This window comes from Harpia harpyja, chromosome 16 (genome assembly GCF_026419915.1).
Source record: "Harpia harpyja isolate bHarHar1 chromosome 16, bHarHar1 primary haplotype, whole genome shotgun sequence".
Taxonomy (NCBI): Eukaryota; Metazoa; Chordata; class Aves; order Accipitriformes; family Accipitridae; genus Harpia; species Harpia harpyja.
In genome coordinates this window covers 22,196,037-22,222,155 of record NC_068955.1, presented here as the reverse complement: position 1 = coordinate 22,222,155, position 26,119 = coordinate 22,196,037, and the positions used below count along the sequence as shown (strand labels likewise).

At 39.1% G+C, this 26,119-nt stretch overlaps 1 protein-coding gene across 4 annotated transcripts in view; it reads left to right on the top strand.

Moving 5' to 3' along the window:
• The window catches only part of GALNT18 (polypeptide N-acetylgalactosaminyltransferase 18), a 252,985-nt gene that overhangs the window by 152,388 nt on the left and 74,478 nt on the right, over window positions 1-26,119 (top strand). For all 4 annotated transcript variants that reach the window (XM_052811200.1, XM_052811201.1, XM_052811198.1 and 1 more), the window contains exons 5-7: window positions 17,766-17,949; window positions 19,004-19,201; window positions 21,690-21,804. In XM_052811200.1, coding sequence (XP_052667160.1) covers window positions 17,766-17,949; window positions 19,004-19,201; window positions 21,690-21,804 — 497 coding nt within the window. The remainder of the gene's footprint in view (window positions 1-17,765; window positions 17,950-19,003; window positions 19,202-21,689; window positions 21,805-26,119) is intronic.

The following is a 26,119-nucleotide window of genomic DNA, read 5'->3' as shown; positions in this document are numbered from 1 at the left end:
ATCTATAAAAAGCATGGGGCAATATTTGCCGAGTAAACCTAAAAAGAGATGAGGCAAGCTTCTGTCAGGATTAATTGAAACATGGTTCTCTCTGTGTTGGGGCAAGAAGAAGGACCAGACAATCTCTCAAAAGTCTGTTCGGTGCTTCAGTCTTTGATTGTCTATTTGTCAGACTATTTTTGGTCTTTAAATGGAAGAGCTCTAAGGTGCAGTTTATAAACACTCAGTGATTAGTCAGCATGTGGATTTTCAGGGCACATTCTAAGAAACCTGTTATAGATTCTGTCATAAAAATATCTCGGGAGCTGTTCTTCCTGTTGAAGGGAAGGTGGAAAAGTTGCAACCAGTAGTAGAAAGTCTTTTCTGTATTTGGTAGATTTATTTTTATTCTACTATAAATAATTTCTGACCTCAAATTTTGTGAGGCTTAGGCAAATATGGAAAAATTAGATCCTCTGAAAGCCTTTAACAGTCCTGTGAATGCTCCTGTACCAATAGGCAGAACTAGAGATATCTTTAGTATCTCTCATGTTGTAATATTCAAAGTCATTGGTAAACATTGACTGTGTCCACACTACCAAATTTTCTGAGACATGCTTTTGAACAGAGATTGCTGTATATGAAAGAAAAACAATCAGTCAGGCTCTGCAATCCATTTGAATTCTATATGGAGAATATGAGAATATATGTAAAAAGGTTCACAGCTTGTTCTTTGCATAACAGCCTATGGTGCGGTAAGATCACCATCTGCAAACAAGTAATTGCAAGGCTCAATTTCTTTAGTAAACTGTTGCTGTTGGAAGACTCATGACAGAACAAATTCATCTTGTTTTGTATTTATTAACCGATGTATATTGTTTTAAAGGAAGGGGTTTATAATTTTACTTAGCTACTGATATGCAGAGTTTCATAAACTTTAGTGAAACAGACTCACTCCCATTATCTCACTACTGGTGAACCTGTTCATTCAGCTGAATGCTATAGTGTTTAGTCTCTGTGCAGATCTATGAAAATCAGAAAACTTCTATTCAATCACCTGAACGTGGGCTTAGGAGTCAACCTTCAGATACCTGTTTCTAAAACCCTGGCCCTACAGCTTCAGAAACATGCACTTAGTTTCTTGGCAAGGTTTTACTTTGTGTCTGAAATTTGAAAATATATTATTATTAAATTCAGGTTTGGTGACTTTATGACTGGATGTTGCAAGCTCACAGAAGTGTTCAAGGGCTAAATCATATGCATCTAATTCCTGTATTGCTCTCAGACCATCTATCCAATGTTGTTATTTGTTCTATGGCTGCTTGTTTATTTTATCAGAAGATAGGTGTGCATCAAAAGAAATTAATGCATTCTCTCCAAAGCAGCTGTGAACTCTTATCACAGAGTCACAGGATGGCTGAGGTAGGAAGTGACCTCTGAAGATCATCTACTCCCACCCCTCTGTTCAGAGCTGTGTCAGCTAGAGCAAGTTGCCCAAGACCATGTCCAGTTAGGTTTTCAAAATCTCCAACATCAGTAATGTCTTTGTAACACTAGTAAAAAATATTTAAATTGACTGGAAATTTAAGCCAGAAATACAAAGTTAAAAGATAAAAAAATCTGGCTGCATTTTTGCATGTGGACATAATCTCTTTTGATCTATGAGCCCAGCTGAGCCTCACTGACTGTATTTGCTTAATTCAGACACTGGATAGTTCTTACCAAAGCTGCTCTTGTCATCTGAATTCACAGAAGTACTTCTGATGGCCAGATGCTAAGGAGTTGTAAAAGTGCCTTCCCTTCAACAATTAAAAAGATAGAGCTTCAGAGCTATATCTCATGACTAAAATGTTGTTGTTATTAAAAATACAGGTTCAAAGAGAATGGTTAGTGGTGTTTTAAGAATGGCATATTGGCGTGAAAAATTAAAATGATACTGCACTTGTCAAAGAAATGGACCTGAGATAGCTCTGCATGAACCAGCTCAGGTGGTTTTGTACTACGCTTCAGGGTCTGGGTAAGTAAAGTCAGCCCGAAGAGTGTGCCTAGCCACAGGCACAAATGCTGTCACTCCTTGCCTGGACAGCTGTGGTGTGAGAGATAGGGGCAGCATCTAAGGGAACTACCGCTAATTCAGAGCACTGCAGTATGTTTCTTCAGCCACAGTTATGTTATACTGTACATAGCAGCCCGTCCCATGCTCTGCATGAGCTTCTTTTAACAATTTGAAGTGGATCTAAGGTCTCAGCCTTTATCCGTAAGGTGTGCTGCATGGCCTGGGTCCAAGATAGCTAAATGTTTGTTCGGAATTCCAGTCGGAAGACCGTAGCTGACAGGTCATTTCCTCTGGCATTACAGAGCACTCTGCCAGAGCTCTAACACATGTCTGGCTGGAGTACAATCTTCCAAGGGAAATGCAGTCAAAACCTGTAGGGTGGACTTCCCTGTGAACTGCTGCTATTACAAATGTTACTGTTCTCTTCTACTGGAAAGACCATTTCTTTGTCATTGCCATCTTAAACAACTACAAACTCTCCTCCCAAGCCTGTACTGTAGGCTCAGTCTTGCAAGTAAATCAGTCAAGCTGCTCCCAGACCTGGAGGCGGTACATCTGCACAGTACTCCATATGCAGACATAGCAATTCATTAGTGCTAGCTCAGGTGGCTGTGTGTGCTGTGAACTGCACAGTATAGCTGTGTCCTTGGATGCCATGGTGCCCTGTCCTTATAGGACAGAGTCTTTGCTTGCTGAATGGTAAATCCCAATCATGTATACTTGATAATACTACGCTAGTGGATATTTTAGGCTTTCAAACAGAGAGGTTTTAATGGTGATTGGTCATGTAGTAGTGAAATATGAAGTGTTTATGAAGAGAAAGAAATGACTGGATTTGATTTTAGTGAAGAGAATAGTGAAGAACCTTTAAGAGGTATGCCTCGGTACTGCTGCTGATTTTGTTCAGTACAGTGAAGTACTGAAGGGTGGAGAAAAATAAGGTATTATTTGATAAGTATAGATGTTACGTGTGGATACAGATGAGGAGAGAGAGACATAGGTCATCCCACTTCTAAATTTTATGTATGTTTGATGCCAGCTAATTTCAGAGGTATTTGTGATGCTAGTATATATCAAATACCAGGTCCATTTCACATCATTAGGGAAGGATAGTCTTGATGAGAGCAAAAGGACAGGAAGGACTAGTTCATTAGGGAATGGTCACATGGAAGCAGTGGTGGCATTGGTTAGTATTGGAAGGATACACAAAACAGTTTTGTTTTGAGATGAGGAGCAAAAGTTTACGCCAGTGGAGTATTTCAGAACCTGCCAGCTATGTTCGAGGTGGCTGATCATAAGGTAGCAACAGCTTGTTTCCAAACTGTAGCCAACCTGCTTGTGTGGCTTCTGACATGCAACAATACCTTTCCGGAAGTGGTGTTGCATGACTGTCTTCCCCAGGTATATGCTTTCCCAATGCTTCTCTTGACATCCCTTTGTGTAAGAGTTGTACGTAGCTGGGGATAACTTGTACCAAGGTCCCTAATTAATGGCTTTAGATTTAACTGTAAAGAAAATCCTCTGATTAGAAGAGAATTGCCACTCCCTCTCTTTGTTAAGATATGACTGATAGGTTCTTTGTTTATCTACCTGAAGGGATTAAACAAAGCATGTACAAGAAAAACAAATCTTTATTAGGATTTGATACAAAAAACCTTTTCTGAAGCACGGTTGCAGCACAGCAATTTTAATTAGTTTTCACAAATGCTTCCAATTAACACCCACAGTGTTTACTTTTTCGCTACAGAGAAGATTCTCTCACATAGCCAATAAAAAAAGGAACTCTGACTAATTTTTCACGGGCAGCTTAGCAAAAAGTAACTTGTGTTACTTAGAGTAACTGAGAGTAACTTGTGAGTTGGTGGTCTGCTTGCATTTCAGAAGGTTATTTACTTTTGTTGTGGAGTAGGTTTGGGGTTATTTGTTCTTCTGGATGGTCTAACAGAGAAAAAAAATATCTGCCATGTTTTTCAAAGAGATGTTATGAAACCTACTAGTTCTCTGTGTTTTGTTTTCATCACCCTGATTTGTCTGTGGTGAAAGACAGGAACATTGACAAGCTTCCAGTTCGTAGTATTTGAACTGTGACCACTTCTTGTTTACCACTTCAAGCATTTTGTCTTCCTCCGTTTATGGCATTTACTGGAGTTTCTTATTTTCCTGGTTTGACTTCCCTAATTGGAACTGCAGCATGTGGTTCAGGTTCTTCACGTGAGCTGCAAATGTAGCTCTGGTAGCAAACCCTGCCAGTTCCTTTGACAACAGCTTTGCAAATAGCTCTTCTGAGGAGTGTGTAAACTTCTTCAGTGGAAATACTGTGCAGAATGCAAGTGGTCAAGGACTGTATAAAGCTGTGCCACTTTGCTATCCAAAGGCAAAGATTTGCATGGTGATAAATTTGGTGTAATTACACCCTAACTTTAGTAAGCAGATGTGTTATTGTATAAAATTTTTGGTGCTTTATAGATTGAAGTAGCAGCTAGCCAGTGCTAGTAGGGCAGTGAGCATCAAAGCAGCATCTCCTTTGGTTTGGTCAGATGAAATGTAACCTGCTGGTTCATGTCATGGATGAGGTGACAGTCTTGGGATCAAGGTGGAGTCCAAAATGTCCGTGTTATTTTGATCTATCTTGCCTTCTCCCAGTGTGGCACGGTGGCTATAATTGTAATCTCTAGTGTTGGTGGCAGAGAGTGAGAACTTGGGAACATGCATCAGGCTGTCTGTCTGTGTGATGTTCATATACTTTTATTGGTCCGACTCACAAAACATCACAGAAGTTTTACGTTAACTTGCATTTGTTTAGGCCACTTAACTCTTTCCAACATAGGTAGCACGGCTATGTTTGCTATGTAGAGTACAATTTACACATTTGTAGCTTCTCATATCAGGGCAAATTTAGAAAGGGGAGTGATGTGAAGCCTTTGAAGATAGAAGAGTCATGTGCCTCAAGGAGCTTTTTGCTATGCAGCTTTCTGAGACACCCATGTCTGAGGCTTTTTGAGCTTTGGAAAGATCACCAAAATTTCTATGGAATAAATGCTGCTTAGGATTTTAAAGATTTGGATATTAGTTATAACTCTGAGTTTACTACCTTCTGGAGCAATCTCCTCCTGCAACATAATAATAACAACACTGTAGCTGTATAATAACCCTCTGAGGTTAACTAAGATGAATGCCATATAAGAAAATGAGATCATTACCCGGTCTGAAGTTGTCAAGTGGTCTTCAATACAACATATTGCAATATGCAGACAAGGTAGAAATTTAATGCTTGTAGTTGGAGAGAATTTAATCATGGAATTTCATTATGAAATTTAGCTGTGCAAGAAGCATTCTTTTGAAGATGCTAAAAGGTTTCAATCTGAGAAGTCAAACAGTAACTATTCTGAAAAATGTGGATATACTGCAAATCAAATTGCAAATCATTGCAAAACAAAATCCAGTTCAAGAAAATTAGCCTGTATCTGTGCAAAATCATTATTCACAATGAAAGGTCAAACGGTATACTGGAAGAATTGGATAGGAGGTGATAGTTTCAAGCCTTTGAATCTCTATAATAAATGGAGTCTGGTAGGTTTATGGTGCTACAGGCCACATCATGGCTAGCTAAGTGAGATATAGACAGTACTTAATGCTAACAGTCCATTGTAAAAAGATCTCCTGGAAAAGACCTTAAAATTCCCAAGCAATATTTTATATAAATGTCAAGAATCAGAAGTATAATGTGTATAAGAAATAATAATGTCAGTAAAAATTATGCTGGGAGCTCTTCATGAAGCCATTTAAATTTGCTGCATTTATTGAGAAGATGAAGCTCTCTGAAAAAATGTGGTAGGGGAGGGCCTGGATACAAATGCCTGTGTGCATAGTTTTCCACATGAACGGTAAGTCTGACACATCCAGAGTTCTACTTACTGGGCAGTGGCTGATGAGTCCTGAGAGTCTCTGCTTTGACCACAGGTGTTAAAGCATTGCTTTAGAAGGTAAATTTTGAAGTAAAGAGCTAAAATTAAATGACAAAAAATAATGAGAAAGGAAACAAACTAAAATTAATGTAATCTTTACCAGAACACAAACATTGAACAAACCTGTTGTAAAATACCTAAATATTATTAAGAGAAACTGCAATTCCAGAATATTCTTCTGGATTCTTGTTTGCCTAATAGTCAATGAAAAAAATGTAAGTTAGAAGCTATTTAAATGGTTTTGTTAAATTTAGGCATCGTCTTCACCTATGCAAATTTTCCTTAGTGGGATCTCCCAAGATCTAAATTTCAGTGCCCAGTTAGTGCTTTTGATTTCAGTCCATTTTCTGTGACTGTTATCCATAGCACCTCACGAGCTGCTGTGCTCGGCAGCGTGAGGTGTTGATGCGTGACTGCTTCAGAGAGAGGACTGCTACCTGCTGAACCCCAGGCAGCAGGTCCAGAAGTGCTGTGTGTTTCCTTCTGGGTTTCTCAGCCAGCGCCAGCCAGCTCTGCTTTTGCTGACAAGATGAGAACTTGGAACTGGTAGCCCAGCCTGCTTCCTGTGGTCTGGAGCAGGTACTGTCCCTCCGTGGTGGTTCCAGCCATCTGCAGTGTAAAGCAGAAACCTGGAGCAGCCCAGTCACCTGAGCCTCCAGCTGCTCACTCGGTTGTAATTCCAGGAGGGATTGCTGGAGTTGATGGGATTCTGTCCTATCTCAGCACTGTAAAAAGCCACTTTCACTGCTTATAATGTCAAAAAATATTGACACTACTGCCGGTTATTTCTGGGGAGCAGGAAAGACAAGGCTGGTGTGTGTTCTTCTATGTGCGTGTTTTATGCAAGCGAGGCTTCCACCCTGCTGGGAGGCATACTAATAGCCAGATTAACATACTTTAGTTTTAAAATAACATACTCCCAATTAAGCAGGATTTAACCAAATCTTTCCCAGACTGCAGTAGGTTGCTGGTAACAATGCTGTTCCTGTGTTGTGAATTGAAAAGGTATTATGAATTTTAGTTTCAAGTTACTGCCTGGGTTATTTTTAATGTCTTGCCTTTTTTCCAGAAAACATAAGGGTTGCTGCTACTGTCCCTCACATGTTTCTGATGCAAAAAGGCAGGACATGAACAACAATTGTAATATAACAATTAAACTGCAAACATTTTTTAAAACTAACGGATAGATTGTGATTAGATGCTTACGGAGAAATTTTCCATAATAGCTGATGAAAGGCTTGGAATAATTTGTTGCATGCTGATATATTTCATCTAAAGATACAAATTGTATGCTATTGTGTTCTCTTAAAACTTGGACTCTGGGATTTTTAGGAAGCAGTGGATGATACACTATTATAATAAGCAGTCCTTTACTTGGAGATCATATATGCCGCATTTAGAGGTTTTCCACAGCTACCAAATGGCGTGGTCCCAGAACTGTGTTACAACTAAGGAGTAATCAAATATGCTGGGAAAGAAGCAAGCCAGAATTTGATGCTTTAATTTGAAAATGTACGTAGTTGATTCTTCAAAAAAACCAGTTTCTATCTTTAGATAGAAACAAATCCTGTAGCTCTGATGGTATTCAAACCAAATCATTTCTCTTTTGAATGGGTGCTTTACAGGAGTAAGAACTATTTGGATTTTGTCCATATTTTTTGGAAGTTTCTAAAAGGAGAAATTGTAACTTCCAAGTTATTAAAATGATGTGAATTAAAACCCATGACTTAAATAGCACAGTAGATACCTACCAGATTGTCCCAAAGGAACTTGGCAGTGGTCTGTGAGGTGACATTCCTCCTAGGATTGTAGTGGAAGTGCACACTGCTTGCTTGGTAGGTGATGGGATAGGTCCTGCTCCTCCTTTTTATGCCAGGTTAGCAGACTCTGGTGGATGTGCAATGTAATACGTTGTATTCAGCAGAATTTTTCAAGACTATATGGTATAATATGAGGGCATGTGAGAGACAGCTTTTACAAGGGCTAATTATAACTCGCACTTGCTATGACATCCTGTGTGATGGTGCATTCAGGGCCTGGACGTGTAACATTTTTTTCTGAAAAGTTCTCATTGGCTTCAGTGATACTAGTATTTCACCCTGTGAAATTTTTACTTGCAAGTGGTATTATCCAATCTATTCTTGTTTGCATTGCCAGCAACATATTAGCCATTAGAATAATGAACAAACATTGCTCATATTGGTATAATTTGCTTTTTTTTTTTTTCCTTCTGTCTGTTGACAGAAACATCTTGTGTGAATGCAGCTCTACTGATGTAAAAACAAGTCCTTTTTGTGAACTAATCCCATCTGTTGAAGAGAGCCCTCCTGCCCAGGCAGGCTGTCTTTTTCCTTGGTGTACTTGGTGCTGTATTGCTATTGCTGTGGTGAATTGCATTCTTCTGCAAGCAGCAGTCCACCTTTGAAAGGAGAAGATAATAGCAGGTCACACACAACATGATCACAGGTAGTCAAGAAATCAATCTTTCTGACCTGGAGTATGGATGGAACATTTTGCATCTGATGTGTAAGAGTTGTCTGGTAGAATAAGAGTCATTCATTCAAAAAAAGAGCTGGTAACTCTACATTTGGACGTGGTTAAAAAAATGCACCACAGAAGGTGGTTTGTTCGGGGTTTTTTTTTGTTGTTTTTTTTTTCCTTAACTGCACTTTGATTTGTAGAGTGAGATCTCAAAAGGAGAAATAGTGTTATTGCTGTCCTGACCCTCAAGGATGTTGTCACAGTATCATCAGGTTTGGTGCATGCTGCCTACTGTTTTGCTCCCAAGGAAGTAATTCTCTGCATTGAGTATAAAGTTGGATTATAATTTCTGATACAAAGTAAGTTTTTCATAAAAAACAATGTGGCATGCAAGGCTAAGTCCTATTTATTAAAACCAAACCCTCTCTTTTAATGCTCTCTGGCATTCTTTTAAATAACTCTTTAATAGTGAATGTTACTTAATATTGTTTAGTTGGACCTGCTTTGAGTCAAGGCTTGGATTGCAGAGATCCCTTCCAACCAGAAGTATTCTGTGATTACTTTCTGTTTCCTCTTCCTTTTATAGTCCTGTTCCCAACTTCCTTGCTTTTAGAGGGAGATTTGATCCAGAGAGGAATGTAAGTAGCTCTGTTACATACATTTCTAACTGCATATTTGCATATTCCATTTTTAATACAATTTATATGACTGATTTCCTCTGAATCCACTCCAGAAATAAAGGAGTTACACTTGAACTATTGTGTTTTAATTGGCAGTTTCCTTTTCCTTATGAATCTGTTATAACGTGAACTGCCACGCTGTTTCTTAGAGTCATGATTGTTTATCAAGTTTACAGTACAGCAGGCGGCTTGCTGCGCCTTATGGTTATAGAAATACAGAGTATTTCTAATGTGCTCTTCAGATTGTATTTTTCTAGATTTATACAGTCTGCTCTGGCTCTGTTCAGGCATTTAGTTTCTTTTTCTGAATAGTGATTTTTCTGTTCCATACACGTCCAAGAAATAGATTAGAATTAAATACTGTATATTGAAAAAAAAGAAGAAAAAAAGCCACGTGGATTACTGGAAACAGCTGCTATCCAGCTGGGACTAGAATGTATTTCTCAGGCACTTCTCTTTAACATTTAAAGGTCATTTTACAAATGAATCCAGGAACACCAAGAAATGAAATTATGAACTCAGAATTTTGGCATTGGTTCTTCCAGCAGTGTATTATATTCACTGTGTCAGCTCTAATGCATGGTCTTGGTGCTTGGGACTTCTTACTTTATGGCCCCTTTCTAAAACTATTGTATCCAAATAAGCATTAGAAGTAGTTCTTGCATCAGATGTGATATGAATATCTAATTTCAGTGATAGTGCTTGTTCCTGACCAGGTTTAACCATTGTTGTGATCACATTATTGTAACCATAATATATCCAGTAACAGTCCCTAAACGGGAGGGAGTCATGCACAGTAAACCAGAGTGGAACGGTGTTCCTGCTGAGTTTAATTCAAGCATCCAGCAATCAGAAAGTTGAGTGGAACAATTAAGATTATATAATTACAAGTCTGTGTTTAAAGATACTTTGAAGATCAAAACACCTTTCCGTTCAAAGGGTTCTAGGTATCGCCATGAAGAGATACGTAGCAGCCTCTGTACCCTTGCTTTGTTGTTTGTATGGCAGTTGGTAACTATTGGCAGTGCTTGGAAAGTCCCTGTTCTACTTTTAGCTTGTGTTTGCATGTTCACTGGTGTAAGCACGTACATGCCCAACTGGTTTTTATTGACAGTTGTCAACTTTCTAATTTGGGAATTTTGTAATCTAAGAAAAGACACTGTGCTTTTTTTCTTAGTCCTGCCTTGCTGCATACACTTAAATTCATTAAAGAGCTGGAAGAAATGTTCACCTGGGAGCAGATTTATTTTCTTCTCCTCTCTTGATGTTAACACTTTAGTAAGCTCTACTCTGTACTCAGAGGTAAGCACATGAGTCTCTCCCATTGTTAGGGGAATCGAAGGGCCATGTTTAATTCCTTTGTTGCAATACATTTCTGTTGACATTAACAAGAGCTCCAGATATCAACTGCCTCTTAATCCTGACCAAGTGATGTGGATGAGCTCTTGCATCTGCACAGAGTTCTCTGGGGTCCATATGGGCCATGGCTCAAACTGCAGAATCACAGCCTCAGGGAAGTCATGCAGTGTTAATATGCTGCCCTGGGATTTGGGAGACCCACGTTCTATTCCTCGCTGTCTGCAGCTTCTGGTGTGACCTTGCAGATTCATCTGGCATCTCAGTTTATCTCTCTGTCTTGCAAAGTGTTGCGAGACACTGTGCTGCTAGAATGTGGGCTTGGTGATACTTATGATAGGATGCACCTTTAGACAGAAATGGAGTACTGTCTTTGAACACTACTCAATAAATAATAAAAGGGCAATAAAAGGGATTTACAGCCCTTATTATAAAGACATTACTAGAAGAGAATAGTACTGACAAAAAATAACAGGCTTAATATTTCTTTCTCCAGTATCCCTCTCCTCCATAACATGGTGTTCAGCTGTCACAGTTTCCAAAAGATGATTTTCATTGTTCTTCCCATACTATTGGGATTTATTAAGATGCAGCAATATTTCTAGGTAGGACTTAATGATCTGGAGCATGGTATCCCACTTTCATGGCTGGGATTGGAACTATGCATCATTTAGGAAAAAACAAAATGAACCCAAGTAGCGTACGTGTCTGTTAGATCGCTCAAGGAATAGTCGCTGGCACAAGTGTCTTCTGCAAAGCCTGTTTTGTGTTGGGAGGTGTGCTAGTTTACTGATTACTGTTTTGAAGTGGGATTTTTTGCTGGTATGTGGTTCTCGTGCTGTCAGATTCCCAGGACCTTACAACTAGCAATAGGATTCAGTAAAATGTCCACCTAAGCTCTTTCCATGCATAGACATGATGTTTGTGGGAGGACCTGAGAACAGATCAAAGCGGCCCCCACCAAACCCTTTGAAAGCAGTGTGCTTCCCATTCCTCTGTACTAGATTCTCCTGGGCAATTGAAAGAGTGTGTATTTGTGTGTAGGGGCTGAGAGGGGAAGTGTATATTTTTCCTACCTTTATTGTGGGAGAAGGGTGCTGTTCATGTGCTAGACTAAAGAAATCCTTGGCTGGTAGTCCGAGATGTGATCTGGAGTGAATTGTTGTAAGTGTCATTTATCTTAATAGACCTGGGGAGGTTTGACAGCAGCTGAGACTTTGGATTGCTGAATGTAAGGGTTGCGAGTGTGAAAGTTCATTACGCTATCTGGCTTAACATGTGGATAGTCTGAACTTCTGAGATTAGATTATGCATCTCTGTCAGCAATACAAGTTAGGTATAGTAATGGAGGAAAAGGACTGTACTGCTTTTTTGTTTTTGAGGTCTGTCCAAATCAATTTCTTGCATCACGTTAGTAATTTCCCTTGGGTGGTTTATCTATTACCAGATAACATGAGGTTATTAAATACGTGTGCACAGCAGGCCCTCGTTATCTGTTTGTGCATTGTTGCCCTCTGTTGCAAGCATTCTATATACACATGTGCATTACTAAAGATGATGCCTCTATCTGGTTATAAATATTTTCCATTTGGAATTATCAGCTTCTGCTACAGACATGAGAGGTGATCACTTGGGCATGAAAGATAAGGGGCCAGAGGAAACGAAAATAAAAATTACGAAGCACTGAGCTGCATACGAAATAAGTGACATAATCCAATGTACAAGCCTATTAGATAAAGTGCAGCAGTTTTTCTCACATGCCTAGCTGCTGCCATAAATTCAAGATATTACATGAATTCAGGTTGTACGCCTACAAAGTGACTGAGAGGGAAGAGAGGGGTTTTTTTTGCAGCAAATCTGGTGTAACAGGCTTTCTTTATTTGCCAGAAAAAGTTAGCTATATTAATACATTCTGTTTTCTGAAGCCTATAAAACTGTTATTGGAAGAATGGAAAAGCAGCTCTTCCTGTTCCTAGGATTTTGGGCCACAAATAATCAGATAAAGAAGATGGGAAAATCTTGGTTTAAAATTAATTGGTTTGTGCGAATTCTGTCTTTTTTGCCAATTTACTTACCTTTCATGGCAGCAGCTCTCGTGGCGTACTGATTTCTTGTGCTTTGCCAGTTGGCTGTTTTACCGTGGTGCAAGGCAGTGGATCCCATTCTGACCTACTGCACAGGGTGTTCAGGAAGGCCCTGGGATCCTTGCCAGGAGCAAACTGAACAGTGGTCTCTTGGCTGCGAGTCAGGCAGTAGGTCCAGCGTATTCCTGCAGCTGCTGTAATGATTTGCCTTTAAAAGTGTCCTTTATGATCCAAGAAAATATCCAACATGGTTCTTTACCTGGGAACCAGAGTGTGCCTTCTGGATGGCTCAATGAACACAAAAAGCTAAAGCATAAAAATAATGATTGGCAGGATTTTGCCCCTTTCATATAATGTGTCAATCCACGATTTCTAGCACAGGGAGGATAATTGTTACGTTAAACCCCATTCTGTATTGAAGAGTAATTTCTTTCCCTTCACAGTAAAAGAAGCCATGTTTGTGCTAAGGTTAAAGAGGGATGTGCTAATTCCTGGGCCTTTGACATGGAAATAAATTTTTTCCTTAAGGTAAAAGAACAAGGCTTGCAGAGATGGCAATAACATCTAGCATGCGTTGTGCTGCACCGAAGTCAGCAGGGACTTGTAGGCTTTAGAAAATGCATAAAGTTATGAGAGAGCTTTTATTTATTTATTTATTATTTTAGCTCTGTTGGCAAACTTATAGCTAGAAGAAGAGTTTTAATAAGTCAGTAAAATGCATCTGTCTCAGCAAAGCATGAGTGTTAGACTTTACAAATGTAATAGTTCAGAGAGATGTGAGGACTCATTTAAGCACTCAGAATGGGAGTACCTTAAAGCATGAAAGTTATTGAAAGCGAGGCTTAATTGACTGTTGTCTGACATACTTCTCTATGAATGTGAGGCACTAATTCATTATTTATGACAATACTGTTTGTATCAATAACTTTAAAATTTGAAGTCTGGGGACAGATCCACAGCTGCTGTAGGACATTGGAGTAAGGGGCTAAGGCACCTTACATCATTGAGCATCTAGCCTGGTAACTTCCCAATTTCGGGAGGGTAGAAGCATACAAAATGTAGGCCACTTGCACCCAGCTGAATGAAGGGCATTATCTGTAGATGGTTTTCCTTCTGAGAAACTCCCTGGGGCATATTTGAGAAATCTTTTCCATATCGTATGGCCTGCCGCAACCCCCCCAGCGTTCAAAGAGGAGGCAGGACTGCAGTCCAGATCGCCCCTCTGAGCTAGGACTGGCCACTCGCACAACCCAAGCAAGCTGCAGTATTGCAAGGAGAGCAGCTGCATTGCCAGCACCTCTCTCAAGCCACCATTCTCTCAGACCATATCCTGAAAGGAAGATGGCTTGTGAAGGGATTTTCATGAACTAAGTGATCCCTTCACATACAATCTCTGTGGGATGGCTGATGTCTTCTGACTCCTTATGCTCCCTGCCTCCATCCTGCCCTGCTTCTGCCCCTTCCTAAGAAGGCAAAATTGCATGAATTCTTTAGCACTGCTTTGTCATGCTGAATAGGGAAACTTGACAAACAAAATCTTGGTGGGTTTGTTAAAAACAAACAAACAACCTCTTAGAAGTATTAGAACTTAATTATGTTAATATTATACATAGAGACAGGTGGTAGAGTGCAACGTTTCCAAGTGCCACATCGGCACCGTTTTCCCATTCCATATATGGCTGCTCTTTCTCTCCAATTCCAGATACTCATTCAGCTTAGTCAAATTTGAATCCTTATTTGAGAGATTCTGCGCTGAAAGGCATATGCATCTATCTTTATAAGCCTGTTTGTTTCCACAATTAGAAACCGAATCAACAGTGTATTGAAGATGACACATTTGCTCATTCCCTTTCTTCTCCCTATGGTGGCATAAAGCAGTGAAGCACAATAATTAATGAAAAAGACTGTTTATTATTCAGGCAATGTATCTGAAATGGAAAAAAACCCAGAGCATTGGTTAAAAATAAGTTGCTGAAGACCATCAGTGCCATCACAAAGTGTATGATCAGTTCTAGGGGGAGAGTCCTGTCATTCAGTCCAGTTGGGCAGGGTGCTCTAAAATTGTCAAAGACAACTGAACTCGGATTTCTCATGTAAAACTCAGAAAAATGTGGAATGCATGGAAAAAACTGACTTAAGTATCCTGCTAGGGCATCTTTAATGTTCTTCCCAAAATAGTGAGTTTTTTAGCTTCATTTACATGTCTGCTGTGTCCTGTGGCTGAGTGAAAATGATACCTTTTTTTGTAGACTTATCTTTCCTTCTGGGAGAGTCTGCCCAATAGGTTTTGTAAGACAAAGGGTGCACATAATGCTCTGCTCAGCACTCTGCCTTTGCAAAGCAAGGGTAATCTGTTTTAAATAACAAAGGCCAGAAAAAGCCTGACTGCAAAATTATTGCTTTGTCTCCTGTGGGCATGCTACAGAGTAAGTCACTGCTTGTGGGCCAGTATTGAAGATTAGGTAAAATGCAGCACCTCGCATCCTGAGGCTGATACTGAAGTCCAGGGAAGGATTCCTCCATACTGACTGGCTATGGGAAAGCCTTCAAGGTTCCTCATTCACTTAATTTGCAAAAAGCTGCAGTGTAACCAGAAAATTAGAAGTGTGTACTGCCTAGTAAATGTCACAGCTATAATGTGCAGCTGAAGTCGTGCTGGTGGCAAGCCAAGATTTGGGTTCCGTTCCATTTCCACCTATTTCTGTACTACCCCTAGCTATGAAAAAGATTTTGTATTTACTCAAGCTTATAAAGTCAGTCCACATTAGGAAAAGTATATCACAGGAGTAAGAATAGCCCGCTAGCTAAAAATGAAGGTGATTGAGAGAACAATGACTCTATCAAGGGTACTGATTTTCAAGTCCTTGATTAGAGCCTGCTTTCCTTTATATATTTTATACTCAGTGGTGATGCTGCATTGTTGTGGCAAATAAAGCTTCCTGGTCTTGCAAAGCTATGAACAGCCACTTACACTGAGAACAAAGCTTTGATCTTCATGTTTTGATATTCACCTTCCACAATGTTACATTTGGGAATAGAGAACTGTTTTGCACTATTTTTAGGTGGGCACAAGCACGATAGAAAACCTGAATATGATTTTTTGACTTTATAAAGGGGAAAAAGTGTATTGATCAATACACAGCAAATACAAAGCAGAATAGTGCTCTATGCTATGTGTGTAGGTGCATCATATTGTTTATTCAAGGCAATGCATAGATAAACAATTTGAATAGATATTGGCAATATAATGTGGAAAATTCTAGGAATATATTGAGTCCATTCCTAAAATATAGCTGCAGTTTAAGTACTATGATGGACATGGCCATCAGATTATTTCTTTTTAATTCTTGTTCTTTATGAGAAACTGTAAGTATCAGCACTTTTCTTAGGTGTCGTCTCACTTCCATGCAGAGAGTTCATTTACACAAATGCATGTGGCATGCACAGTCCTGCAATGCCATGGAACCAGCTGCAAAAGCATCTACACCTGGTGGCTATCTGAGAGTCTTTACAATGAGGGGTGTATTTAAGGAGTCTTTGTACTTGACCACCTTGTCCTTTCCTCCATATCCTCAGAGAAGTAGGTCCACTGAGGTCATACGGGTTGTAACAGTCTTTAGGTTAGAGGACCCCTTGTGAAACAGCTCTGTTCTTCTTTGTTAGTCTAAGAGAGAACACATCCATCTCCTTTCCAAGGATGAACACTTAATGTGGGTAATAAAGTGTGCTTGCTTTTAATTTTCTGTTGCATTAACCATTCTAGCGTGCATGTTGCCCAAATCTGTTTGAGGTGGCCATTTCACAGAGTGGTTGGCTTATCATGTTGAGAAGCTGCCTGGGCTCAGTGCAGAAATGTCCCCCTGGCACCTAGTTAGGAGCAGATTGTACCTCTAATGTCAGCAAAACAATAGAAGAGGAAGTCTCATTGGTTAGGTTTAAAAGAAAAACCCTGTTGTATTTTATTGTGAAGCAATTTGGGCCAGCAAACATGACAGAAGTTGTACTCCCTCCCACACCACTGATGACTGGGTGCTGCTCCTTCCTCTGCTGGGCTCTGGTGCCATCCCTTGTCTGATGCAGCCTCCCATCAGCTCAGTGCCCCAGGGCACTAGGTACTGGCCAAATGCAGAGAAAAAGAAAACCGGTGTTCTCTAGAGTTTGAAGTCTAAATAGACTGAAAAGAAGAAATAAGTGCGGTGATCCCATTTCACAGAAGAGGAACTGATTATGGAGAAGTTAAGTAGCTTGCTCAAGATTTCACAGAAAGGGGTAGGCAGCATTGAGCTTTTAATGCAGATTTGATGATAGCCAGTTTAGCATCATAACCACAGGAGCGTTATTCTGCATCACAGCAAAGACATTTCTGGATTTGTGGAGAGATTTGGAAGAAAGGGGACTTAATAACACCAAGGGAATTCTGAGTGGTACCTTAACATAAATAGAACATAGCAATGCTAAAAAGGAATAGTAGTGAACAGTATTTTCAGTTAATATTAATAGTGAACAGTATACCTCAGCTCTACCTATTGGATTTTCTCATGCAGTGGTCTTTAAACCAGAGACAATAGCTGTTTATTTAAAAGTTACCATATTTTAATTAGGAATGGTTCTCCTCCAGTACTTTTACTGGTCTTTGTTCTGGTGAGAAAAGAGCAGAAGTCATGGAACTTTTTTTGGTATAGATAGAAAGAGTTGTTGAAGTTTACAAAGAAAAATGGAAAAAGGATAAATAAGTCATTTTATTCTTACTTTTTTTCCTTGAAATATTGGTAAAGAAAGTTCATGGACAATACTTGGACATATTTTTCTGGAAATATAAGATAGTTATCTTGTTTGTTGCTACAGTAACATAATATGCACTTATGTAGCTGTGGTACTTGATGATTGAGTGCTTTATTTTGTGGCACATTAAACAGTGGCAGGATTCTGATGTCAGTCATGTAGACTAAATAGTTACACCTGGAATTCTTTATTACTATATAATTTATGGTCCTTCTACTTTTTGGTTGCCTCCATTTAGACTTGACTGTTTGAGAATTCTTAGTAGTTGCATCAAAAGGGAGTATTTCCATGTGTGAAGACTCCTGTTCTGCTGAAAGAACAGGTTTTTACATCTTGTCGAGCTGATACTTCTTGTTAACATCCAGTTCTTTCCTTTCCACAGAAGAACTTAAGGAGAAACTGAAGAAGTATGTTGATGAAGTGAACGCCCGTAAGCCTGGTTTCATCAAGGTTGTTCGACACAGCAAACAAGAGGGGCTGATTCGATCTCGAGTTAGTGGATGGAGAGTAGCCACAGCACCAGTAGTTGCTCTCTTTGATGCTCATGTGGAATTCAATGTGGGATGGTATGTGTCTCCTTGAATTTCTCTGACCAAGGGACCTTTTTCAAGCACTGTTTATAAATTACTGAATGGCATTTCTCTTGCATATGGAAGGTGAGTTAGCGTTCTGATCTTTTTCATGAGGATTCAGACACAATCATGGACACCAGCATGAAAAATATATTTGTGCTGTGTAACATAATCTAGATCCGTTTTTATAGGTGAGTTATCTGCTGGTCTAATTACAATGTATTTAAACTATATTGGAAAACTGCACGTTAAAAACCTCCTCTGATAATGTAGTCCTTTGCCCATAAGGGCAAATTTACCTTCTTTTAATTAAAAATATTATGTTTCTTTTATGTTCTGCAGTGTAAACAAAGCAGTGTCATTTTGGCACTGAGGTTGCCGCTCTGTGCAAAAGTGTAGTCCTTTGCCCATAAGGGCAAATTTACCTTCTTTTAATTAAAAATATTATGTTTCTTTTATGTTCTACAGTGTAAACAAAGCAGTGTCATTTTGGCACTGAGGTTGCCGCTCTGTGCAAAAGTAGCACATAACTAAAACTATATATTTTAACTTGTTCAGTCTGGATTTAATATCTCTGTTGCTTCTTGAGTAAAGAGGTGGTAAAAAGGCAGAAGCTTCTGTCCCTAGGGTAGATCTATTATTAACTCTGAGGTTGATGTCCTTGATAATGTTGACAGCCTAAAGTTATTGTTATTTGGTAGCAAGGGTGTAAATGCTCTATGATATGCAGATACTTATTTCTTCCATTTACTAGCTAACATGAAAGTTAATAATAGGGCATCCTAGATAAAATATTGCAGTGTGTTATTTTGGGGCAGATCCTGCACTGTCAAAACTCCATCTCAAAGCCAAGGGAGCTCTGAATGAGTAACAGCTGTAGAGTTTGCCCCTTCTGAAATATACAGCATAAGCTGCTATTTATTTGATGGGTTGGACTAGATGACCTTTAAAGGCCCCCTCCAATCCAGACTATTCTATGATTCTATGATTTCCATAAGTGCTAAGCTTCCACTGATATAATCTTAACATTTTGTTTTTCTCTTTTTAGGGCTGAACCAGTGCTCACTAGGATAAAAGAAGACAGGAAGAGAGTCATTTCTCCATCATTTGATAACATTAAGTATGATAATTTTGAAATAGAGGAGTATCCCCTCTCAGCGCAGGGGTTTGACTGGGAGCTGTGGTGCCGATATCTGAACCCTCCTAAGTCATGGTGGAAACTGGAGAACACAACTGCTCCAATAAGGTAACATGCAACTGTGACCTAGATTAGTGTGTCACTGGCAATGCTTATCTAGATATGACAGATGGTGAGTGGTCTCAGCTATGTAACAGGTTTTACTGACTGTAATGTTAAATTAGTTAAATGTCCTTGAGCTGTCCTCTTCAGCTTTTGTCCTTGACCCCTTCACAGTCATCAAGAAAACTGTTGTTTTTGGTAGATCTTTTTAATAAGTTTCCTTGTTATTAGCATGGGGCAAAACACACAGTTGAAGTGAAATGGTAGACTTGAATGCTCAGCAGCACTGCTTTCTCCAAATGTCTTTTCTGCTAATTTAGTGGTAATGGGCCAGAAACAGAATTTTCTTTACAAATGCATTATATAAACAGAACTGATCTGACAGTTATATTCTTTATAATACTGTCACATAGCTTTACAGCTGTGTTATGTGCTAGGAGTTAATGCTGGTCCATTGATCGTGTGTGAGCAAAGATTGTATTAGATCCTTGCTTTGGTGCAGTCTAGCTCTGTACTTTCTTATCATGTCTAGAATATTGTTAGGTTGGTACAGAACAATACCCTTATCTTGGGGAGGGGAATAGGTGCCTCTGAATCCCCTCAGCAGTTCTGCTGAGATTCCAGGCCTTTTTTCTAGCTATGCATTCATACCAAGGAGGTCACTGGTACCTATACTCTAGCTCTCTGCAGAAAGAAAGCGTGAAGACTGTTTTCACTAGCTGCAAAGTAGAACCTTAAATAGCAGTGGCAGTGCGAGGGGGTCATCACTACCAATCAGTTTCCATGCAGTGACTGTAAGGGGTATCTTTCATCCAGTAGGTCTGTCTTTTCAGGCAGACAGCTTTTTTTCAGGAGTTGTCAGCTTAAACTCTCTGAACTGCCTGAACAGGACCTAGAACTGGAAAGTAGGAGATAAAAATTCACAGGTTTGCCACAGACATATGTAAAAAGGGGTGGTAATTTCCACATCATTAGAAATGGTTATCAGTGTTAATGAACTCTGATAACATTATGAAAATGCTTTGAAATATCCTACTAAGTCCAGGAGAGGCAAACCTTCTATATTAATTATGGTGACTTTTTAAATTAAAAGTATTTAAACTCAGAATAAAGAGCAAACATACTTTTCCATTTTACTTCAAAACTCTGTTCTATGTGAGGATTGTGGAGTGAATGTCCTTTATGAATACTGGATGTTTAGGTTTGTTCCCTAGCCCTTTCCCTGGTGCCTTTTATTCAGTGCAGTACACTGCATGTGTATGCTGGATAATTAAAAGAAAAAAAAAGCCACATGTATTGATTGATGGCTTCTATCATGCCTCCAATATGCTTCTAGAATTATAACAAAGGGAAGCAGGTACTCTGAAAAATACTTTAAAAACACCACCAGCAGCAAGGTACTTTGTCATAAAAGAAGCATAATTTTTGAAGTGAAGTTAACTGCTATTTTCTTCATTAATAAATATATCAGAAACAGCCTTTCATTGTTATAAAGTGGGTACTGTAGCACTTCAAGTTAAAGGTATAAATGTATAGATTTCTGTAGAATTGTACAGTTTGTGATTAAGACATCCTATAATCTGTTTGAAAGCAGATGTCTACACTTACTGCAGCTTGAATGTTCCCAGTAAATACAGGATGATTTCCCCTGTACTGCTAATTAATATCCTGTTACCAGAGTTCCCGATACCAGCATAATGATCAGAAAAGACATTTTTATTTCTTACCATTGTGGATTATAAGGTAGGAGAAAAATGAAAAGGCTAAATTACTCTGTATTCTCTTCCACTGCACCTTATAAAGGTAAAATTGTACTCCCTGTGCATGAACTCTTACCTTCTTAAGATTGGCTCTGCATAGTAAAAGTTGGTTAATTCAGGTCACGACATAAATAGAGCTTACTGATTTGGTAAAGATATGTGACTTGTTTAAATTTGGCTCAGGACAATGGACTAATGTTACAATATGCTGGTAAGGGCAGACATTTCTTGATTCTGTATTACAAAACCTTATCTGGATGTTCCTGTTCAAGAAATAATCTCTTCTTTTACCTAAGCTTACAGACACAAGTTTTCTTAGCTGTAGATGAACCTAGCTTCTGGCTGAACACACAAAACTATGCATCATTGTGTATCCTTGTTAATTATTACAGACAAGAAACCTGAGGACTTAGCAGGGACAAAGGCTAGAATGGCTGGTGCCTCAGAAACAAAGTTGGGGCTCCTGGATCTAGTATTGTTAGCACTGAAATCCTACCTGTTCTGGTGAATATGTACATCCAATAATTTTGAGTCTGTTTTCCTTCAATGGTGCTTATTTTACCATAGAATCAAGAACATTAGAAGACAAAGCTGAACAAATCTGTTTGAGAAACACCTCCCTAAGAATCTGTCTTGACGCACCATTTGACCCAGCAATTATAATCTATGTCTGAGTAATAAAATTGTCCATATTCTATCTGCAAATTTTGGCTGCTGCTGGTTTATTCTTCCAGAAGTCCTGCATTGATTGGATGCTTCATAGTAGATAGAGAATATTTCCAAGAGATTGGCTTACTGGATGAAGGCATGGAAGTATACGGAGGAGAAAATGTGGAGCTCGGAATCAGGGTAAGGAACATAACCAACCAACACTGGTGGCTTATATTTAAAATACAGCTTGCTTCTTATTGCGTGGGAAAAAAAACAGTCAAAAATGTATGGATGATGGCATGCAAAGGAGAGCCACAGCTCTGCAGTAGTATACATTGTTGTATTTGAGGAGGGAGGGAAAAAAAAAAAAAAGAGCAAAAGCTCCTATATCTTTTTAAAGAACTTATCTGGGACAAGGACAGAAATACAGAATTTGGTATTATTCTTTCGTTAAAGTAACAATGCTAGAATTTGGCAGAGATGATACCTAAAACTCCCTGCTTACCTGTGATCCTGGACTTGGTAAGGAGGATAGGTTCTCACAGGCATAATGGGAAAAGCCTTTCTAGATTTCTCAATTTATTTGAATTAGGAAAATCACTATGGAGCAAACTGGAATATATAGGCATTTATGCTGCCTTCCCTCTGGAGGGGAATTAAGATATTCATAAAGTGCATAAGTGCACATATTTTCTTCTTCCATCATACACTCTTCATCTGTTTACTATATGCAGCGTTGTGTGTGATTTGTGTACTTCCTTCTATATCTCTTCACAGCTAAATACCATTCTGAAAATACAGTGCTGTTCTGTTTGAGAATCTTTCAGGTTTTTGATACAAGAGAAATTCTTAGATAGGTGGTAATGAAAAATGGTATTATGTGCGTTATAAAATTAAATTCTGAACTCTGCTATGAAATGTTAGTGGGAGCTTGTATTTTGTGCTTTTTAGTTGCCATAATAAAAGCATACTGTTATACAGTAGCAAAAAAAGGAATTTATTTAAAAAATATAGGATTCTCTGCTAAGGCTGTGAGATATAACAACAAATACTCATTTTTACTTCTGGGTTCCTGAAATTCTTTTTCTCCCACCTGTCAGAGATGAAGTGTTATTGCAGCAAGACTGAAGCTCAGGTCCCTTCTCAGTTACATTAGAGCACAGTTTTAAGGAAAGGGAGAGAGAAATGCAAGACTGCTTCTTTTAATAACACCATTCTCCTCACTGTGAGGGCCAGAGAGCTGCCTTCTGTTCCCGAAACCTGATTTTGCAGCTCAGTGTTGCAATGAGTTGAAAATTAGTGTCACTTTGATTTTTCTTTTCTTTTTCCAACTGACAAAACTATTGTCTCTGTGTGAGTGCGAGGAGTTTTATCTAGTTTTGCATCATGAGGTACATGCTGTCCAGTCTGCTATACTTCACCTTGCAGAAGTTGATTGGGAAGAGTACTTTGATAGACAAGACCAGAGACACAAATCTCTGCATAATTGAGACTTTGGAGTAGACTGGATCACTGGAATAAGGCCCAGCACTGCTCCAATTTCCTTATGGCTTTTTGTCTGTCTCCAGGGAAGCAGTGCCTGACCTACATAAAATACTTTCATCTGTAACAGATTGTAGTGTGCAAGGTAGCATAATGTATGCTGCCTCATCTAACTTTATCCTGACTTGGATCTGTGTTCCTGGCTATATCAAAACAAATTACTGTGCTGTAATGAACAGATTTTTCAGCAGTTTATTACCAAGTCTTCTCACAATTCTCAGCATATCCCAGAAATACCAGGATGAATATAAATGTACAATGCAATACTAGAGCTTCTGGGAAGCACTTTATTATTTCTACAGATGTTGAGCTTGAAAAGCAAGCTCCTTCCCTCAGCCACCTGCTTCTGGCACACACCTGGGGCCATACACTGTGTCTTGGCAAAATACAGGTGGCTGCTTCAAATGTGCTCTCATGTTATGGTGGGCAGCCATGTTATTCAGGTGCATCCTAAGCACTTGTCTGTAGAGGTGCAGCTCCCAGGGGCTGCCTCTCATTTCCTTTAGATAGGGCTACATGGAAAACTGTGGTCACCAGGTGATTTCAGGCTAGATGGTCCGTCTCTGCTGCTGAACTATATTTTCATCTCTGCAGCACCAAAGTAATCTCTAGATTACCTGTGTTGCTTTCAACTGCAAGGCCTGTGATGAATCCCTTAATAAAGATAGTAATTGTTCTACAAAAACTACATTATAATTACAGTATTAGTGCAATAAATAACGTTTCCAGTTTAAAATGGTGCTCTCCAATCCATGACTACAGATTGCTCACTGTGCTTCATCTTTCATTGCCATTTTCCTTTTTTAAGAAGTATCTAGCTTCATCGAGTATTCTGCTGTGTGATATGCATTATCATGTAGGGGTGGAGAAGCAGACACCGTGTGCCCAAACCGGCCTGGTATTCAGGCTAGCCAGGAGGTAGGATGTTCTGTATTGGTAGGATGTTGTGTATCACGGTCTCTGATATGATGGAGTTGATATCTAGTGAAAATTCCCTAATTTTTTTCATGGCTTAAATTTCTAAGCAAATTTCACACAGCCCATTTCCATTCTTTGCAGTCTTTCAGCACTGGAAGTCAGTTCTTTCATTGGGAAATTTTGTTCATAAGCACATAAGAGCAAACATTTACAGGAACAGGAGAGGTTACTTTCAACTATAGAAATAGCACCAAGAGTTAGGATCATTTGAGTTACCTGTTTATGTTCAACATACTAAGTAGAGCATGGTCCCCTGTCCTTATATTACTAATTTTGTTCCAGAGGATGTGAAACTACTGTGAGCCAAACTCATATGCAGACCCACTGCAGCATCATTTGATGACAGGACTGGGTAAATCGCTATCTCTGTGCCTGTGCAGAGTCAAAGCCTCATTCTCCATTTGCTTTGTTACCAGCTGCATCTTCAGTGATGTGAGATAAGATTTAATCTCCCAGCTGAGATGCTTCTGGGAAGCAAAGTCTACCTATTTAGGATTTCTTTTCCTTATAAAGGAGAAACCATTACTGTGTCTTCTAAAATCTTGAAATGGTTTGTTTTCAGCTGAACTGATGGGGTTTTCACTGTGCAGGGATGGGAATTAGACCCTGATGAGATGGAGGCTTATCCCAATATACTCTCCCAGGAGGTATTTTTGTCACCTCATTATCTGCACAAATATCTAGCTCTTTGTGTTATGTGAGTACAAGAAAATCCCCAACTATTGGAAACTGTATCTGAAGCATTCATTGTTGGTAAACCATAAAAGCCACAGAAAACAGGTCTTTGATTGGAAGATTATTCTCTTGACTCTGATGAATTAGCATCTCAGCTCTATTCATCTCTAATTCGGTGTATTATTTTAACTTCTAAGATTTTTACCCTTGTCTGTGGCTTTTTAATAACATTTGTAAAATATTAAACATATATTATTAAGTAAATACTAATAGAGTTCTGTTGCCTTGAGCTAGAAGCTGACAGATGAGTTCAAAATATGAATGCATTTTGAATCTTTGAAGCAATGCTGTATTTTTTCCTCAAGCAAGTATTTTCTTGCAGATTCTTGGTTGCCCCATAAGAAACTAAAGGCAGGCTGGTTGATACAAGATTTGACAGCATCCTTCTTGAGCAGCGTGGTCACTTTATCTGGGATTTTTGAAAGATTCATTTACTGTGCCCCAGAATCATATTCTTAAATTCACGTTAGGATGAGTAATGCTTCTTTTTGGTTTATGTTCAATCATTCCCAACTGAATGGACTTAAGTGTGCTTTTAAGGGACCAGATTGCATTTGGAGGGCAAACTGGAATCTTCTTGCTTATCCAAGAAACCAAACAGGAACTGTGTTGGTAACTGCCTTATAGCAGACACAAAATGTAAGGCTGGTGTTTCTCGCCATTATTTGGGCTCTGCTTCTGGGTTGTGCTTGCACAAGCAGTACTTGTAGTTATGGAAGCCCCTACCAATCCATTGCAATCAATTAGATCCTGCATTAGATGGTTCAAGTCTGGTTTTCAGTAGGCTCCTTAAAGGCCTATTACAATTCCTACCGAAGTCAGCAGAAGATTTTCTATCAAGGGCAAGCTTGTAGCAATCATTTTGTCTTTTAAAGCAGCCTACATGTTTGATAAAGCTTCCAAATATCTGTTACAACGAAGTTGTTTGTACAACTTTTAGGGATGCCTGAATAAATATTCAGTGATGTGCTTCAGGTCACAGACTAAGTCATCATCAGAGTCAAAGGAATGTAAGCCCAGGCTTTGACTTAGAGTAATTATGTAAGTCACAAAGACTTTGTGCTTGCAGATGAATTTATGTTCACAGGGATATAATGGCCCTGTTAAATGGGTAAGAGGAAATTTTGTTAGAAGGTAATAGCTCTTTAACGTGAAAGGAATGGAGCTTGCTCCCACTAAACGATATATCAAGACTTGACATCAGCTGACCCAGGAGGAAAATTGCATTTATAGTTCAGACTGAGTATGGCACGCTACT